This window comes from Sus scrofa, chromosome 9 (assembly GCF_000003025.6).
Source record: "Sus scrofa isolate TJ Tabasco breed Duroc chromosome 9, Sscrofa11.1, whole genome shotgun sequence".
NCBI lineage: Eukaryota > Metazoa > Chordata > Mammalia > Artiodactyla > Suidae > Sus > Sus scrofa.
Window position 1 is genome coordinate 56,432,680 of NC_010451.4, and position 12,849 is coordinate 56,445,528.

At 42.4% G+C, this 12,849-nt stretch overlaps 1 protein-coding gene across 10 annotated transcripts in view; it reads right to left on the bottom strand.

Moving 5' to 3' along the window:
* LOC100516455 overlaps positions 1-12,849 on the bottom strand; it is a 136,919-nt gene that overhangs the window by 110,933 nt on the left and 13,137 nt on the right. For 2 of the 10 annotated variants that reach the window (XR_002335743.1, XM_021063137.1), the window contains one exon: positions 10-1,180. The exons of 6 other annotated variants lie outside the window; for them this stretch is intronic. Coding sequence is in view for 2 of the 4 variants with exons in the window: in XM_021063137.1 (XP_020918796.1) it covers positions 869-1,180 (312 nt within the window). In the remaining 2 variants the exon portion in view is untranslated. Of the gene's footprint in view, positions 1-9; positions 1,181-7,439; positions 7,732-12,849 lie in introns of those variants that run through there. 2 more of the 10 variants (XR_002335741.1, XM_021063143.1) reach the window with 1 other exon arrangement.

The following is a 12,849-nucleotide window of genomic DNA, read 5'->3' on the forward strand; positions in this document are numbered from 1 at the left end:
ACTTTTTTCTTAAATAACACACACATTGTCTTTCTACCTGACTTTCCTTGGGCCGGGTGCCAGCAACGTGGATAAGCTCCTTCAGGAACGTTCCTCATGTCACATACTTATGCAAATTGGCAAAGTGTTGATAGCAACGGGCACAACAGCACCGGGAGGTTTCAATGAGAAAGAAGCAGGGCAACTGGAGCGCCTCTGAACACTGTAGATACGGCAGGACAGCTCCAGAGCACAGAGAGAGAGGGTGGATCCACGGCGAGGATAGATTCTGGAACACTCAGGCTCCGGCAGAGCTGACACCTGGCCACACCAGTCTATCTCCTGAGCCTGGGTTTCCCATCTGCACAGTGAAAGGGCGTGGCGGTTCCATTTCGTCGGTCCTTGGGCTGCTGGCCGCACACACGGGGTTGGCTGCCCACCCATCTAATGCCATCTTCTAGCACAGGGACTCGGGGGCCAAGCCTCAGCAACCTCTCCAGTCTGGAGGCCTCACTGAAGTCAGGAACACTGGCCCTGGGCCCTCGTGTGTGGGGCCTTTACAAGCTGGGCAGAGCTGGAGGTGAGGCCTGGGTCATGGCCACTAATGACTTGCTCTGTGACTTTGGGCAAAACACTGCCCTTCCTTGAGTCTCTCTTTCCTTATTCGTAAAACAGTGAGACGTGTGGGGGATTTTTTTTTTGGTTTTTGGTTTTTTTTTTTTTTTCATTTATAATGATCAGACTTGTGTTTTAGGCACAGCCCCACTTCTAGCTATGTGGAACGCACCCACCTCACTGGGCTACTTGGGAGCTAAATGTTGATAAAGAACGTCCACCATGCCCAATGCACCAGAAGCATCAATCAGTGGGCACCGTCAGGACACCAGCATCAAGAGTCCCAGGATGGATGCAGGGAGGGGGCAGGGGAGTGGGTGTTAATAGGCAATACTTGAAAACCGTGTTCTGGGGTCGGATTGATGAGGGAGGTGCTAAGCAATGGAGGAGGATCAAAGGCAGATGCCCATTCCCTCCTCAGACTCCTCGAGGTCAAGGTGAGAACTGGGCCTCCTGACAGGTGGGCGTTCAAGTGCTTGTTGTTTCCAAATTGACATGTCCTCGGTGTCCTCAGAACCCCCTTTCTTTGTGGGCCATGTGGGGACTGGCGATCCATGAGGTACCTCTGGGAACTCCACACTGAGGCCTGAATGGGAGAAGAGGAATCTCAAAAAGAAGTACCTGGAGTGAGGTGACCCGCAGGGCTTTGGAGGACAAAGCAAAGATAAAGGACTTGGAGAGAAACGATATGGACAGCGTGTGCGCAGGCGCCACCTGGACCCACTGACAAGCACGCACGTCCAGGAAGCTCTGTTCACACAAGCTCTAAACACACCCTGAGGGAGCCAGGCTGGACTGTCCCCATGTCACAGATGCCCCAAGTCAGGCGCTGACAAGCTAAGCTACCAGCTCAGGACAGTTACTCACAACCGGGGCGCAAGCCCAGTTCCTCTTATGTCAAGTTCTAGAGGTTTCTGTGTGAATGAGAGGAAGGCTGATCATGCCAACTCCACTTAGCTGGAGATGGTTCAATAATTAAGATCAATTTTGGTTTATTTTTGGCTTTAGCTGTCACCTGTTTCCCACGTTTACATTTGGAACATCGTAAATGTGTGCTCTGTTGAGAAGCGTAATTGGAACCTTATCCCCAACACTTCAAATGAGTCTTAGACTGAGATGAATCAGGTGCCCCCTTCTGGCCTCTCTTTCTCTCTAACCCAGTCCCTGTCGGAGCCTTGGGTAAAGTCTCTGGGACTCAGGTAACCCTCCTCGGCTTTATGACCTCACTGCAGATATTTCCGAAGTCAGCCTGATTCCTTCACAGTCCTGAAGGATAAGGAAAAATCCCAGAGGCCTGTAAATAGTGCAAGAAACAGCACCCCACCCAGCACTCTGTTTAGCTTGGGTGAAAAATGCATGCAGTGACAACACCAAGTGCAAAGTAGATGTTCCTCTACCTCATTGCTTGTTGATTAATTACCAGGTTACACACAGAGCGACATGGGCTGTGGAGTTACAGGTGGGGCTATGTGGGTGGTGGGGTTGTTCCCTCCCTCTCTTGCTGCATGTGCTGAACCAGAAACCGTCCCAGCCAAGGGAAGAAGCACAGCGTAAACACTCCAGTCTGGGGGTGGGGATTGATGAGGGATGGGGAGGGGGGTGTCTGTCACACCTAAGCTTCTCAAAGCCAGCTCTCAACACCTGGGAAGGCATGGGGAGAAAGGCCTTTCTCTCCTCTTTGTTTTGATGGCTAGCTTTGGGGTTTTGTTTTTGTTTTTATTGGGAAAGCAAATTCAAATGGAACCAAAAGGCTTGCCCTTAAGTCCTGGGAGATTCCTGGAAGAAGCCTGGGTCTGAGGGCTGCCCACCAGGAGCTCGCAGGCCAGCTGACATGACAAGATCCTCAACCCAAGAAGAGGGGGAAAGATAAGACAGCGTAGTATCCTGGGAGGCTGGAGTGGACATCCGTCATTTCTGTTGGCTCTGTGAAGGGGTCACCCTTCCGCAAGGCAGCGGGTGGGGTGGGTAGAGGTGGCCATCACCATCTGATGTGCCCCCACTCCTAGCAGGAGACTGAATGAGGGAGCTGAGCCCTTCTACAGAGGATCTGCATTTTGAGGGGGGACACAAAGGGAAGAAACTGAGGTTCAAAGTGTTTGATTTCCGCAAGGTTACTGCCTGAACTGAGGTAGAACTGAGCCTTGAAACCAGGTCTGTCTGGCTTGGAGCCTGGGCTCTCCCCCGCAATGTCACTTTAACCTCCAAGAAATGGAATAAAGAAGGGGAACCCACCTTCCCTATCCATTCGTCTGTGGATGGACACTTAGGTTGCTCCCATATCTTGGCAATTATAAATAATATAAATATAAATATAAATGCTGGAGTGCATTCACTTTGTCAAATTAGTGGGGGATTTTTTTGGATATATACCCAGGAGTGGAACTTCTGCGTCATACAGCAGCTACATTTTTAGTTTTTTGAGAAATCTCCATACTATTCTCCACCGTGGCTTACCAATTTATTTACATTCCCACCAACCGTGGTTTCCTCTTTCTCCACATTCTTGCCAACATTTGTGATTTGTGTACTTTTCAATGACAACGATTCGGACAGGTAGAGGTGGTATCTCATTCTAGTACTGATTTGCATTTCTCTGATGCTTAGCGATGTTGAGTATATTCTCAAGTACCTGTTGGCCATCTGAATTTCCTCTTTGGAAAAATGTCTATTCAGGTCTTTGCCTATTTTTAATCAACTTGGAGCTTTTTGTTGTTTGTTTCATTTTGGGGTACCCCAAGGCATATAATTCCCTGGCCAGGGATCAGATCCCATCTGCAGTCTTGACTTAAGCCACAGCTGCCAGCAATAGAATCTGCATCCCAGCTCTCCCAAGATGCCGCCAATCCCATTATGCCACATCAGGAACTCTAAGTTGTTTGGTTTTTTGTCTCTTTGTTTGTTTTTGATGTTGATGTATGTGAACTCTATATACTTTGGATATTAATCCCTTACTTGTCATATCATTTGCAAATATTTTCTCTCATTCGGTTGACTGTCTTTTCATTTTGTTGATGGTTTCCTTTGCTGTGCAAAAGATTTTAAGTCTAATTCGGTACCATTTGTTTATTTTTGCTGTTCTTTCCTTTGCTTTAGGAGATGGTTCCCCAAAATATTGCTATGATTTATATCAAAGAACATTCTGCTTATGTTTTCTTCCAGGAGTTTTATGGTATCTGGTTTTACATTTAGGTTTTTAATCCATTTTGAGCTTATCTTTGTGTATGGTGTTAAAGGATTTTCTAATTTCACTCTTTTACATGTATCTGTCCAGTTTTTACAGCCCTACTTACTGAAAAGACAGTCTTTTGTCCATTGTATATTCTTGGCTCTTTTACTGTGGATTAATTGACCATAGTGTGTGGGTTTACTTCTGGGCTCTCTATTCTGTCCTATTGATCTCTGTGTCTGTTTTGTGTCATCACCATATTGTTTTGATTGCTGTAGCTTTGTAGTATAGTCTTAAGTCAGGAAGCCTCATTCCTTCAGCTCTGTGCTTTTTTCTCAAAGTTGTTTTTGGCTATTTGGGGCCTTTTGTGATTCTATACGAATTTTAAAATTATTTATTCTACTTTTCTGAAAAACACCATCAGTATTTTAATAGGGATTGCACTGAGTCTATGTGTGTGTATATACACAGTCATAAAAATAATGAAATATTGCCATCTGCAGTAACATGGATGAACCTGGAGAGCAATAGGCTAAGTGAAATAAGTCAAAGACAAATATTATATGATACCACTTACATGTGGAATCTAAAAAATACAACAAACTAGTGAGTATAACAAAAAAGAAGCTGACTCACAGAATACAGACTAATGGTTACCAGTGAGGAGAGGAAAGGAGAGAAATCTTGGGGGTAGGGGATTAAGAGGTACAAACTATTAGGTGTAAAATAAGCTACAAGGATACAACATAGGGAATACAGTCAGTGTTTCATAATAACTATAAACGGAGTATGGCCTTTAAAAAATGTGAGTCACTAGGATGCATATCTGTAATGTATGTAATGGTACAACAACCATACTTCCACTGAAAAATAGAATTGGAGTTCCTGCTGTGGTGCAGAGGGTTAAGGATCCTTGGCCTGATGCAGCGGGTTGCACCTATGGCTTGGATTCAATCCCTGACCCCGGAATGTCCATATGCCATGAGTTTGGCAAAAAAGAAAAAGAAAAGAAAAACAGAATGAAATAAAAAGAAGTGGAGCCCAGAGTGTCCCACAGGAACTCCTCTGTGGGGAACTGCCAATGCCAAAAGATGACCTGGAATATGTTACTGTGAAACTTCTCGGGGAAGAAATCATTTGAAAAGAGAAGGACCAAATTTAACATTCAGCTCAAGATACTGGGCAACAGACAAAGGGCAGAAACTGTGTCTTACCCCTCTTTTCTCCCCAGTGCATAGCCCTTGTTTATGAAGCAGTCTAATGCCACACCGTTACTTCCTAGGAATAGCAGTGTGATTAAGAGCAGGGCTTTCACGGTGGATAAATCTAGGTATCAGTGCCCCCTTCACTGGGAAAAGGTGGTTTTTTACCGGAAATAATTAAATTAACAAACACATATGAAGAATAAACCTATGAAGAGATGCCCACCTCACCAACAACCAGGAAAAGGTGAATGACATTGCATCCTTATAAGATTCCAGTTTACACTCATTTGACTGACAAAGCAAAGAAGTCTGACAACACCAAATGTTGGCTACCTACAGGCTCTCATACACATTGCTGGTGGAAACTGAAAAAGCATTTAATGTCATCTTGTAAGGTTGAATACTTGCAAACCCAGCAAACCTATGAGGTATACACCTGACTTCTGTACGGACAGACCCAAGAGAAAATTTAGCACATGTAAAAGGAGACACATGTATAAAAAATATGGTTAAACTTATCAAAATAGCAAAACACTGGAAACAATCTCAATACCTACCGAAAGAAGAACACATAAATACATCATAGTATATTCATAAAATGGAATAAAAACAAAAGAGCCAAGGGCACTCTTCCACATGGATTCACCCATGCTCAACGAAAAAATGCAAGTCCCTGAAGGCCACATATAACCTGACAGACTTTATAAAGTTCAAAAGGTATGCAAAATGAAAACTAAACCTAAGCCCAGCTGAATAATATGCCATTCAAGCACACACAGATGGCTGTTAAAAAAAAAGTTTTAAAAGAGGAAGGAGAATGCTAACCACAAATTCAGGGTAGAGTTTATCTCTGGGGAGAAAAATGGGGATGGGAAGAAGAAAACACAATGGGAACTGTAAGTTACTGGTAATATTCTAGCTTTGGTTTGGGCAGGGGGGCCAGGCCTATTTATTATATTATTCAGCATGTGTACAGACATAAAGGAAAATAAAAGATGGCCATCAGTGGACCAAAGGGGATAATGTGCCAGGAACCAATGATTATGATTAATCCAATTATGTGAAACTAAGACCCAACCAACCGATCAATGGGAAATCCTGGGTCCATTACATGCTACTTTTATGAGCCAGGTTAAGCTGCTTAACACATTTTAATCTCAGTCTTCTTGACTGTGGTATAAAACCATGAGTTATTATGAAGGCTAACTTAGCAATAAATGGGAGCTAATATATATTTTTATAACAGCTGTATTGAGACAGAACTCATATCCCATACGAGTTAACCATTTGAAGTCAACCCAATCTACAATTCAGTGGGTTTTGGTGTATTTATAGAGTTGTGTAACCATTACCACAACCAATTTAAGAACCTTTTCATCACTCCAAAAAGAAACCCCACACCTATCAGCAGTCACCATCACCCACCAGCCCCAGGCAACCACTAATCTATTTTACATCTCTATGGATTGGTCTGTTCTGGACATTTCATATACATATAAATGTAATCATGTAATATGTGGTCTTTTGTAATGGGAACCAATTTTTTAAATCTCGCCCTAAAGCAGAAATTCTAGGGTATAGCGGTTGGCTTCTCATATTAATGTCAGCTGTCATCATGACCACCAGTATAGTTTTCTTTTAAACAACTGAGCACGCTCTGTCATCAAAACACTGTAATATGTGGTCTTATTCACACAAGTCTAACAAGACCCTGTGAAGTAGGCATACGTGGTCAAGGTCCTGTGGTTAGCTATCAGATGAAAGCAGGGGTTCATTCCCAGGTCTGACTCTGGAGCTCAGGATCTTAATCCCTACCTGATAATGCCTCTATAGGTGATGAAATCTATTCCTTTGGAGGGAAAGGGCTGTAATCAGCTTAATTTTAATACAATGACTTTTGTTGTTGTTCTGGTGGAAGGTAATTTGCAGTTTCCACCGGAATGGAGTAGGGTTAAGGGCTTGAGGTATTCTTTGATGAAAATGATCCAATATTGCATCGTTTTTTTCCTAGAAAAATTTACCTGTGGAAAGAGCAGCAATTATCACTCAAGAGCACATGTGCCAATGAATGAGTAGGAGACTGTTGACTTAAGGGCTGGTAAAACAGAGGCCACGCTAAGTCCTTAATTACTGATGTTTAGCTAAGGATCTACTTCCCTATTCTGATGTCCCTGTGGGAACTAAGTCAGAGAAACAGGACCTGGGGTTTTAGGGCACCAGGACAGATGTTCCCTGAGTGTATAGCAGCCACCAGGGCATACTGGAAGCAAATGACAGATAACAAAGAAATGAGGAGGCGGAGCTAGTGAAACCTAATTTGATTTAACACATATATTCACACTACTGTGAATACTTTCGCTGTGCAAGGCCATGGAGATTCCAGAATTTCTATAAAGGGAAGTCAGTGTTTGAGCTGGAAGAAGGCACTCAGGAGGGCATTCTGACACTCGTTTTACAAAGCAGAGAACACTGTATTTATTTGGATTATACATTTATTTAGGGGAAGAGCTGTTGCTTTTGGAAATTTATCTTCCTACAGAAAAGACACAAAATTCATGGCCCCTTCTTTCCCACTTAGCCTCGAGGGAGCTTAACGGGGCCTGATGAAGCAAGGAAAGTCATCAAACTTTGTTAGACAGCTCAGAAATCCCTGGAGTTGAGTTGAGTTGAGTTTTAGGTGAAGGTTCATGTTGGTGTCAAACCAGTTCCTGCCATCTTGTCACTTGTGCACACTGACAGCCAGGGGACACGCACTTGGGTCTGAGCCTGAAGAAAGAAACACCTGGCTGCGATTACCTACAACTCTACAGTGAATTCTTTATTAAAATAGTTTCATGATCCATTTCCAGGAGCACAAGGATGTCAAACACAGCCCGAGTTCTAAGGGTCCACCTTTCTGTCCCTGTCTGCTGGTCTGGCCTCCTTCCCACTGTTTACTGCAGAGACTTCCAGCTTTTTCCTCTTTGAAGGATCCCTCCCTGACCCCCACCCCAGTAAAAGTAGACAATAAGGCATTGAGTGACATGATAGAACTTCCACCCAAAGTGGCACAGTGACTCTCGGTCTGCCCCAAATCCCAATTATAGGGAAAAGAGATCTGAATTCATATCTTACTTAATCAGGGGAACATCCTTCCAACTTAGAGAAAACACAAAACAGCCTTGGAAGAAATCAATCTCTTTTTTTTTTTTTTTTTTTTTTTTGTCTTTTTGCTATTTCTTTGGGCCGCTCTCGCGGCATGTGGACGTTCCCATGCTAGGGGTTGAATCGGAGCTGTAGCCACCAGCCTACACCAGAGCCACAGCAACGCAGGATCCGAGCCACGTCTGTGACCTACACCACAGCTCACGGCAACACCGGATCCTTAACCCACCGAACCTGCAACCTCATGGTTCTTAGTCGGATTCGTTAACCACTGCGCCACGACGGGAACTCCAAGAAATCAATCTCTGAGTCGGCTAGTTCTTGGCAAAGGAAGTCAGTAGTGGCTGATGTATGTCTACGAAGAGCTCAAGTTACTTCAGTTTATTCTTACCTGGAGCAGGGTTTGGCTGGAGCCTGGATGGTAAGTTAAAGCAATACAGATGGAGAATATGAAAGAACTCCATTAAATCTGGGCTGAACCAGAGTCTTTTTCCAAAGCTGACTAGTACATAAACCTCAAGAGGGCAGGGATTTTGCTGTTTGGAACTTATGAGGCTCTTAATAAAACATTTTTACATGAATGTGTGAACGCCAATATGGACTAATGTCATCGGTGACAGACAAACCTATTTCCACCTGCTGATAGGACTTAGAGCACAGAGAGAAGCCTGCACCCCGGAGAGGCTACCACACCTATCGCTACCCGCACTGCTGTCACCCCAACTGCCACTGTGCGCTATTATTGTCTATGCTACGTCAGATATCCTACCAGGCAATTTATACTGACACTCATATTCAAGTTGAACTTCACAATAGCCCTGTCAGGTAGGTATTACCATTCCTATTTCACAGATATGGAAACTAAAGCTCACAGAGGTAACTTGTTCACAGCGTCACCATTAACCAACAGCAAACCAAGGATTTTAAGTAGATCTGACTACCTTGGATTTTTTTTTAAATCTTTTTGTAAAAATACACTACCAAGAAGCAAAGGGGAAAACAATACCTATTTGTGTTGTTATTGATAGGCTCTAAAGGAAAATTATGTGAATTGTTAGGAGAAAAAAAATCATCCCTAGTTACCTCCAACATGAGTCAACCATTTCCATGCTAGTGTTGTTATTTGTGACATATTCTCCTAAAATTCATCTCAAGTGTGTAACGCATGATCAGACACTTGTTTTTGGTCTCACTAATTTACAGTGTTAAGTGCAAAGAGCATGCTCGATGGTACTTAGAAGATTGTTAGTGACTGTGTAGAAAGGCCAAGCATCTGACACTTAAAGACTTAAATAGTTTCCTGATGCAACATACTTATTAATTAGTTATTGTAAAAGATTATGAACCATGTTATGCCGCCCCTGGAAGTAATAAACCACCGCACCATATAATTACCAGATTATATTCTAATACATGGCACAAGCATTATCGATGCCTCCAAAGACATATAACCAAATGTCAGCCTGCTGGAACAGAGAGGGCATGGCACAGCAGATAGGCAGCCAATATAAAACGTCAGGTGGTCTCCTTGGCCTGCTAAATACCAAAGAGACTAGAAATCTGCACAAAATGCTGATACAAAAAAATGAACATACCCCTCACCATTTAGTGAAAGACACAAGGCAGAGCTGAGATGACGGGGCTCAGGGGGAAAAGATGAAAATAACCTTTCCTCCCATCCCCTCTCCCGGCTCTATGCTAAGGTCTTAAAATTCATGTCAATGGCTCCATAGTTGCATAACTAATTAATAAGTTAATCCAATTTTTTAAAAGTCACCCTGACACCCATTTTCCTCCACCTAGTGACCTATCTCTCTGATCAGCTTTCCAGAAAAAAATTCCTCAAGAGCTGCTTGTATGAACAGCTAGCTCTCTGTTAAACCACTAGAACTGCTCTGAACATGATCACCAGTGACCTCTGAGCTGCCAGGTTGAATGGTCAGCCCCGGTCCTTCCTCTTAGGAAGGAATCACCCTTCCTCCAAGAAATGCTTTCTCCACTTCACTTCCACAACATTAGTCTCCCTACCTCACTTTAGTTTCCTGAGCATCATCCTAATTCCTTTCATCTCTAGAAGGTGGAGACCTCCAAGTTTCAGTCTTTGGGATGCTTTTGTTCTCTAGGTGATCTTATCCAGTCCTTCCTATATAAATACAAACCCTGCATCAACAACCCCACATTCACAACTCTGAGCCTGCCCACTCCCTGAATGCCAGACGGGCTTACCTTCTGCCTACTTCACATCTCCACTTGTATATCTAATAGGAATTTCAAATCTTAATTGTCCAAAACTGATCTTCTGATCTTCCCCACTTGTCAAACCTGCTTCACCCATTATCATCTTCATCTCAGCTGATGCAACTCCATTCTCTGGATTATTCTAACCAAATATCTTAGTGGCATCCTTGACTCTTCTATTTCTCCTGCATCTCTTAGGAAACCCTCTTGGCTCTACCATAAGTGTTTCCAGATTCTAACCACCCCTCTTCATCTCCATAGCTTCTGCCCTGGTTGAAGCCACAACTACCTCTAGCCTGGATTACTGACACTGCCTCCTAGCTGGTCTCCCTGCCTCTACCCTGGTTTCCTACAACCTATTCTCTCTAAGGCAGCCAGAAAGATCCTATGAAAGCCTGAGTCTGATTACATCACCTTCTGTTTAAAACCATCCAGTGGCTCCTCAGTGAAAGTCAGGGTCCTTACAGGGGTCGATGAGGCCTTATGTGACCTGTCCCTCATCATCTCGCCCAACCCTTTGCCTGCTACTGTCCCCTGCACTCCCTCCCAGTTTCAATAGTCTCCTTGAAATTTCAAACCCACTTCAGCCTCAGGGTCTCTGCACTTGCTGTTTTTTCTACCTGAAGTGCTCTGATATCCACACAGCTTCCTCCCTAACTTTATGAAGGTACTTGCTTAAATGCTGCTGCCTCTGGGAGCCTGCTTGACCAAAACCCCACTCCTCTACCCCTGTCCTCTTAACTGGCTGTATTTTTCTTCATTGCCTGTATCACCAGCTGATACTTTATGGATCTGTGTGGTCTGTCTGCCCTTGTTTCTCTGCAATCTCTACAAATGCAGGAATTTGGGCTCTTGTATCCCAATTTCTAGAACAGCCCCTGGTGCCTAGGAGGTACTTAATATTATTGAATGAATGGTTCACTTCCTAGAGGGACTGAATCTTAAAATAATTCCTATATTCTTAAATTTGTTGACGTTTTGTGCCCCAGTATGTGGTCAATCCTTGAGAATGTTCCACGTGCACTTGAAAAGAATGCATAATCTGATTTTTCTGGATGTAATATCCTGAAAATGTCAATTAAGTCTAAGTTTTCCATTGGGTTATTTAGGGTCTCTGTTGCCTTACTGATTTTCTCTCTAGAGGATCTGTCCATTGATATGAGTGGGGTGTTAAATTCTCCTACTATTATTGTATTCCCACCAATGTCTCCTTTTATGTCTGTTATTTGTTGTATCTGGGTGCTCCTATATTAGGGGCATATATATTGATGTTCTTGAATTGATCCTTTTATCATCAAATAGTGTCCTTCTTTGTCTTTGTTTATGGTCTTTGTTTTAAAGTCTGTTTTGTAACCCCTGCTTTCCTGTCTTTTCCATTCATGTGAAATATCTTTTTCCATCCCTTCACTTTTAATTTATATTTCTCTGCGCTAAGGTGAGTCTCTTATAGACAACATATTGTAGGCTCCTGGGTTTTTTTGGGTTTTTTGTTTGTTTGTTTTTAATTCAATCTGCCGCTCTAGGTCTTTTGATTGGAGCATTCACTCCACTGATATTTAAGGTGATTATTGGTAAATATGTATTTATTGCCATTTTAAACCTTTTTTTTGCAGTTAATTCTATATTTCTCTTTTGCTCCTTTCTTTTTCTTTTTTTTTTTTGGTTGGATGATTTCCATTTATTTTATGCTTGTGTCCTCTTCTTTTTAGTCTTTGTGGATGTAATGTTTGGTTTTGATTTGTGGTTGCTCTGTTTTTCAAGTATGTTAACCCCTTCCTACATCTGCTTGCTATAGTCTGATAGTCTTATAAGGTTCAAACACATTCTAAAAAAGAGTCTAGATTTTCTTACTTTCCTTCCCCACATTTTATGATTTTGAAGTCCTTTTTTAACATCTTCATGTTTATCTTTTTGCTGTCCCTTGTGTTTATTGTCACTTTTACAACAGGGTTTTTTTTTTTTTTTCCTTATAGATCTGTGTAGTGGCTTATTTAAGCCATTGATTTCCAGTTGTGATAGGAAATCCCATTTCTTCTTACTTCCTTTTTACTTAGAGGGGCCCTTTCAATATTTTTTTTTTGAATGGGTTTAATATTGTTGTACTTTTTTAGTTTTCATTTGTTACGGAAATTCTTTATTTTTCCTTCTATTTTAAATGATACTCTTGCTGTGTAGAGTATCCTAGGCTGCAAATTTTTCCCTTTAAAAACTTTGAATATGTCTTGCCACTCTCTTCTGGCCTCTAGTGTTTCTGTAAAGAAATCAGCTGATAGCCTTATGGTGGCTCCCTTATAATTAACTCTTTATTTTTTTCTTGCTGACTTTAGAATCCTCTAACTTTTGCCATTTTTATTATATTATGTCTTGGTGTGAACCTGTTGGGTTCAACTTGTTTGGGGCCTTCTTGTGCTTCCTGTTTCTTGATATCTGTTTCCTTTAGATTCGGCAAGTTTTCAACCATAATTTCTTCAAATGTACTTTCAATCCCCTTTTCTTTTTCTT